Below are 7,128 nucleotides of genomic sequence, written 5' to 3' on the forward strand. Positions count from 1 at the left end.
CTGCTGCCAAAGGAACAGTCTCAGCCTCCCAGAGCTTTCTGTCTGCACCCTCTCCCTTCAGTCAGCTCCAGCCACCTCACTGACAACATGGAGGAACTGGAGCAGCTCACCAATCCAGCCTTAAACAACCCTTCTTCTCTGCAGACTTTGTCTTCTGTGAGATCAATGAGCCCATGTGGCTGCAACATGCTGGTGGGAGCATCGGTAAGTAACAGAGTGCTACCTCTCAGCAGTGCAACTGAGGGTAGGGCAGATGCAGTGTGCTCCTCTTGCAGCACTGTCACCTTCAGGCACAATAAATCAACTGAGAAAGGGTGTTTTCCTTCTCTCTACAGATGCGCTGAAGCCTGCTGAAGAAAGGGAATGATGCAGAAGGTGCGGCAGTACAGCAAGGCTCCCAGCAGTGCTACTCAAAGTCATTTGCATGGCCAGACACAGCTGTCAGTCCCCTAAACGTGCCAGTTGCACTGCTTGGCTCACCCTGAGCCTCTCCAATGCTCAGACTCTGCACATGTCATCCCTCCACTGTGCTCAATTTTTTAGGTTTTTATTGGGAGGGCAGAGAACACACTGAAATTACCAGTGTCCTCAGATGAGTATTTATTTACTAGGTAATTGAGCTCATGTAATTAAGAACATTAAACCACCCTCTGTTCCCCCTACCTTTGTTAAGCTACTGGCTCAACACTCCAGTTCTCCACAGGCATAAGAGAACACTCCACAACTGCTTTCAGAGTGTGCAGGACACCAGCATGAAGGGAGTGAATGCACGAGCTAATATTTCGGCTGTAATGTGTGAGTTGCTACACCAACAAATGCATTTCTTCTTGCTTCCTTTTATTAACATTGTTTAAAACTCTCTTAGGGAAGCTGAACTAAACAGCAGAACTTCATCCCAACCTTGTCTCTTGTCTCTCCATCTCCTGGTCTCTGACCCCTCAAGCCTGTAGCCGTCTCAGCCGACCAACCATATGCTTGCTCAGTCAAAGCTCACCATTAACCTCCATGAGTGAGCAGAACCAGAAATGCAGGATTTACCAAAACCCCAGGATTTATCAAAATGCCAACAACTTGGAGAAATCAGTTTGCTCTTTAAGAGCACCCCATTCGTCTGGGTTTCATCTGCTTCCAGGGTGCAAGTCACTGCAGCATTTCTTTGTGCTGCTGCAACAAATACCTACAGAGCAGCTGGTAGGTATGCCCCATAGGCACAAAGGCAGGAGCTTCCCTGCTCCATAGATGGATTGCCAAGGTTCAGGGCATGCTGCAACACGTTGCTACGGAAAATACCTGCAAGTAGCGACACTTGCAACATGCAAAATCTTACAAAAAAAATCCCACTCACAACACATTCTTCCCCAAGGCTGCTGGAAACTCTGATCACACATCCAGCTTCCCTGGCCACTGGAAACCCTTCTCAGAGGCTGAAGACAGCTATACCTTCTTTTCTACTCCAAATATACTTCTCACAGTATACCAGAAAAAAATGAAAGTAACATTTCCTGCAGTTAGCACGTTAATGAGCCCACTCATCCATCTTCTGCACATACTCAGAAGTGAACCATTAGCTGGTAAGCAGGGCCATGCCAGGTGTGAGATCCTACAAAAGATGCAGTGGATGATCAGCCCCACACAGGAAGGAGGAGGCAGTAAGCACTACATTCAGCATCATGTGTCTGGGGACAAGAGCTTCTAGAAACTGCCACTGCAGTTCACAGAGAAGTCTTCCTAGGAGGAGTACAAGAGGATACTGCTCACTTAGCTACCACAGGTCTGTCTTGCTACAAGCATCTCACAGACACTGAAGAGGAGCCCTACAACTTCTCCCAGACACACAAAGTGCATTAACACTGAGCCAAAAGCAGTCTGAATCCTCGTGTCTAAATCAGTGACCAAAGTAAAGCACATCTCATGCTCAGCAATGCTTGCATCAGAAACCACACAGTGCCAGGCAGCCTCTACCCCATGCCCCAGCAGCACACAAAGGTACAGAGGCATCCATCCCCACCAAGGCCATGGAGAAGGAATGGCTCATCAACAGCCCCTCATCTTCCTAAACTTCTTTCTCCCTCCTCTGCTGGGAACTCTTATGGCCCTACTCTAGAGCCCTCACCTCTCATGCAAGCAAGGGACAAACTGCTCCCAGGGGCTGACCAGGCTGGGCAGCCCCCAGCACAGGAGAAACAGCGCAGCATGTGCACGCTCCAGGATCATCTTTCAAAGGCATTTGGCCTTTTCCACCAATGTAAGAGAGACAGAGGAGCATAATCCTAACAAGCGCAAGTACAAAACATATTCACTCATTTCAAGAGATTACTGCTGTTTCACGAAGAAGCAACAACATTTCAGCAGATGATCAACAGGCTGATTCAGATTCAGCAAAGACAGCAAACTCTCCACTCCCCTGAACTCCTCTCCTGTACCAGGGAGGACATTGGCGCCCAACAGCCTTGCGTGGTGAGCAGATCCTGTGAGGCCTCGTGGGGCAGAAACAATGCTGGGCTGCCACAGGCCCTCTGAACCAGCACAAAGGTTTTATTGAACAAGGCACTTAAAATTGCTTTGCCAGCCACACTTGTTGTTTATAAAAGTTAGCACAGATAGCCCGAGATTACAATCGCAAACATCACAGTCTCAGGGATGCTGGAGAGATGAAGCTTCAGCAGCCCCAGAGCAAGGCAAGCAGATGGAAGTCACTGCAAGCACTGCCAGCACAAAGTATCCCATCCCTGGGAGGAAGGGGAAGCACCACACATCCTGGCAAACCGCATGAAGAATAGCCAGGAGACAGATCAAACAATAGGGATGATCTATAGTGACACCAGACAGACAAACAGCCTTTGTGGTGATACGGGACTCCAGCAGGTACCTGGTCCAGAGCAGCCCTGGGCATCCCTCGATCACCTTAACCGCAGCCAAACCCTCTCGGGCTTCGTGCAGGCCCCACTCGCGCGCCCTGGCCCCGCGGCCGCCCTCCCCCCGACCCGGCGGCCCACTCACCAAAATACTCCTTCTTCATGTGCATCTCCAGCTCCTTCTCCAGCTCCAGCGTCAGCGCCTCCAGCCGCCTCTCCGCCTGGCTGGGGCCACTCTCACGGCACGGCGTCACCTGGTAGGGGAGCTTGAATTTGGGAGCCGAAGCGGAGCCTTTGGTCGGGCTGTAGGCGAAGGGGGCGGCCGCCTCGGGGGCGGCGGCCGGGTGCTGCTGGTCGTGCCGCGGCGGGGACTGGGCATGGATCTTGTGGTAGACGTCCCCCGGCTCGGGCACGGCGCCGTCGTCCTGCAGGCCGGGCCCCAGCAGGGAGGAGCGGGGCGAAGGCAACTGCAGCTCGGGGTAGGCGCTCATCGAGCCGCGGGAACTCCGCGAGCTCTGGCTGGAGATGCTGGAGCGGGGGCTGACCACGGCGGCGCCCGCCGCGCCGCGGCCCTCGGGGCCGCAGAGGCTGGAGCGGGGGCTGGCCAGGGCGAGCCCGGAGCCGCCCGCCCCCTCCGACTCGGCGCTGCCCGGCGGGCCGTACCTGGAGTCCGAGTAGCTAGAGCGGGGGCTGGTGGTGCAGGAGTACTGGCTGGCGGTGCTGGAGCGGGGACTGGCGTGGCGCTGGTCGTAGCCCATGCTGATGCCGCTAGTGCGGTTGCTGCTGGGCTTGCTGCTGCCGCCGCCGTCGTAGCCGGTGAGGCTGGCGCGGGGGCTGGAGTGCTTGCTGGTGTCGCTGGCCGTGCTGGCGTAGCTGGAACGGGGGCTGAGGGCGGCGCCGTCGTACTGCACCAGGCTGGCACGGGGGCTGCCGAACTTCTCCTGGCCGGGCACCACCAGGCTGGAACGGGGACTGGAGAACTTCTCGTAGGGCAGCGCGGCCGCGCCGCCCAGGCTGGAGCGCGGGCTGGAGAACTTGCTGTGCTCGCCGACGGGGCCCGGCGAAGAGGCGGCCAGGCTGGCCCGCGGGCTGGCGGCGCCGTATTTGCCGTCCGGGCCGCCGGGCGCCCGCCCGCCGCCCTTGGCCACGAAGCCGCCCTCGTAGGCGCTGCCCGCGGCGTAGCGGTAGCCCTCGGCCGAGTAACGCTTGCCCTTGTCGGCGAAGCCGCTGTAGCAGGGCAGCGCCACCTCGGAGCGGGTGCACAGCCCCTCCTCGCAGCACGGCGGGCCCGCGGCCGGCGGCGGGGGCTCAGCGGCGGCGCGGCCGTTGGCGGCGCGGAGCGGGACGGCTTTGCCGCAGGGGGCGGCGGCGGGGAAGGCTTCGGCGGGCGGCGGCGGCGCGGCGGTACCGTTCATCTTCCGGCCCCGCTGCTCTGCCGTCATGTGGGCGGCGATGACCCGCTTGGTCTCCTCCAGGTCGGCGTGCAGCGCCAGGTCCCGCCGGCCGCCCCGGCCGTACAGACCCTCGGGGCAGGGATCGTAGAGGGACAGATCCTCCATAAACTTAGTGGCCTTCAGTGCTATGTCCTCCTCGTACTTCTCCATGCTCGGCCGGAGCCCGCCGGCGCGGGTCGGGGGAGGGACGGCAAACTCTGTGCGAAAGCCCAGCCAGGCACAGAGAAAGGGGGGGAAAAAATACACAAAAACAGCAACAAAATAAATCCCAAAAAGTCCCGCCCCAAAAGAAAGCCCCTTCCCGCAGTCCTGGCGGGGCAGCGGCGGGACACGGCTCCTTCGTCGGACGACTCCTCGGCGGCGACCAGTCAGGGCGGCAGTCACCTCAGCGGCATCTCTGCGGCGCGGCGCTGGGCTCCGTGCGGTCGGACTCCCGGCGGAGCGCGGCGAGCAGAGACGAGGAGCCCCTGTGTCACTTTCCAGCCTTAAATAAGTTGCTCGGTCCAGTCAATGGCGCGCTGCGCGGAGGAATTTGCGCTCGGCGGCTCCCTGCCCCCGCCGCCCCCGGCCGGCCGCCCCGCCGCGGGGCCGCGGCCCGGCCCGCACCCCCGAGCGGGGGGCGAAGGCGGCGGCCGACCCGGAGGGGCTTTGCGGCGCAGCGAGCGGAGCGCGGGGCGCGGCGAGGCAGGGACTCCTTTGTGTGGGGCAGGAATGCGAGGAAGGAGACTGGGCGCTGCGTCCCGCTGGAATGTAGTTAATGCTGGAGCCAAACAATGATTTTCACCGAGTCAGTCAGGGAGAGGGCGGCCGCGGCGCTGCTCGGCGGCGGGGTCGGCAGCTTCCCTTCCGAGCCCTGTCCGGAGCTGGCGGGCGGTGCCGCCGCTCGCCGCGGCCCGGGAGGCGCGGGGCTGTCAGCACGCCTGGGCGGGAAGCCGCGGGCTGTGAGGGGCTCGGCGGGGCGCGCCCAGAGGACCCGTACCCCGTAGGGTCTGCCGGGGAGAGCCTCCCCGCCTGCCGGGGGTCTCCGCCGCTCTCCTCCCGACTACAACTTTCCGGTGGGACCCGCAGCCCCGTCCCGCCGCGGTAAGGGGGCGGCTGTGCCCGCCCTCCTGCCGGGGCTTCGGTTGGGCAGCGCCAAAGGAAATCACCGGGATGGGGATGGCGGGGAAGGGGGAGGTCTGCAGGGACCGAGGGCAGCGGGATCAGCCCCGCTGCGGCACATGCCTCGCACCTGTGCGAAATCCCCAGGACTGGCCAGGTGACTGCTGGAGGGAGTCCGCGCTTCAGCACAGCAGCTGATAATTATTTGCAGCTATTTATTTAGTCTTGAGGGGAAAGAAAAAAAAGCAGTACTAAGACATATGATAAACATATTGTGGCCTAAAGCAATCTATGAATTGACACGAGTTTATAAAAGCATGATGCTGTCTGTGTAACTTTGCAAGAGACTGAGCCGGTAATAAACAAGACCTAGCACTGCCTGCATTTCCATCTGCGTACACACAAAAAGGGCTGTCAGAAAACACGAAACGGCTACTGGACTGAGACCTCTGACACTAAACTGGCTGTTTTTTTGCAGCTCATCTGCAAATCCCTGACGATCACTCGTGCTGATGGCAGAAACGCTAACAATAGGTACCCGAGTGGTGTCAACACTGCCAGGTGTTGAACACCCTGTGAAAAGAGAAACATGTTGCAGATTTGAACTATAGGTACTCTGCCGTGCCAAGAACATTTTATCCTGTTATCATACCTAATCAAACATTAAAAGCAACTGTGTACTCAAAAATGTCCCCAGCTGCAGAGGGCGATTGATTGGCAATCTGTTTGTTTGCATGTGCAGGAGTGACAAGTGAAAAAAAATGCAACAAGCCACATACGTAGTGCAGAGAAAGACCTGGAAAGCAAATCTATTAGATACAAGAGATATAGTCTACTGTCCACGTGAACATACATGTGCAAATGCAACTAATCTTGGGAGGCAAATGCTCTTTTCTAGTATGTATTCACATCTGCCATTACACTTTTTGCCCATCTACACAAGCTGTTACCATGTGCTTCTGCAGCTTAGTACTTGTGGAACAAGTTACAGTTCACCTCTAGTCTGCAGGTGTGTGATGGTCAGAGTGCCTCTTGCAGTTGTGCATCCTGGCACACACTTGCTGCTCACACTAGCAGAGGGCGAGCCCTTGGAATCCACAGCAAAACCTTCCCAGCAGACGTGCCAGGGCACTGAGCGGTAGCAAAGCAGCACTTCAAGTCCCCATCCCGTTCAGGCCTTGGAGTCATAGAATTGTTTTGGTTGGAAAAAACCTTTAAGATCACTGAGTCTAACTACTTCTGGTAAAGCTGTCAGTGAAGACATAAACTGTACTGTTAGCCATGTAGCACAGATAGGTACCAGCCAAGAACAAAGAGAGGGGAAGTTCCTTCCACAGAGCACATGGAAATCACCATTAGCTTGAGCCCTCATCCACCCCTGCTGGTGCTCCAGCACAAAGTTCCTTTGGGGTGATGGGCATCTCATGGGCTGCTGCCTTCAAGCATACAGGTGCAGAGCTCCTTTTTCAGTTGTTGTGGGGCTTGTAGCGGGATCTATCCTGTGATATAACTATCCTTCTGTCCTGACTTTTAACTACATAACTGCCAAATTTTATAAGGTTATCTTCCTGAGAAGCTAGGATGAGTCTATGGACTACCTGGGAACTCGGTCCATCAGAGCATATGTAAAGAAAAAAAAAATCACTCTATTTTAAGATGGTTTTTTGTTTGTTTTTTAAACCTACCTTTACAACATTAGATAACTTTATTATTAATCT

The 7,128-nt window shown here is 56.7% G+C and overlaps 1 protein-coding gene across 2 annotated transcripts in view; it reads right to left on the reverse strand.

Annotated features, from left to right (window-relative positions):
* Nucleotides 1–4,787, reverse strand: part of WTIP (WT1 interacting protein) — an 81,754-nt gene extending 76,967 nt beyond the window's left edge. For both annotated transcript variants that reach the window (XR_009819746.1, XM_062007710.1), the window contains exon 1: nt 3,001–4,787. Coding sequence is in view for 1 of the 2 variants with exons in the window: in XM_062007710.1 (XP_061863694.1) it covers nt 3,001–4,459 (1,459 nt within the window). In the remaining variant the exon portion in view is untranslated. The remainder of the gene's footprint in view (nt 1–3,000) is intronic.
* Nucleotides 4,788–7,128: the final 2,341 nt, after the last annotated feature.

Source organism: Colius striatus, chromosome 14 (genome assembly GCF_028858725.1).
Source record: "Colius striatus isolate bColStr4 chromosome 14, bColStr4.1.hap1, whole genome shotgun sequence".
Classification (NCBI taxonomy): domain Eukaryota; kingdom Metazoa; phylum Chordata; class Aves; order Coliiformes; family Coliidae; genus Colius; species Colius striatus.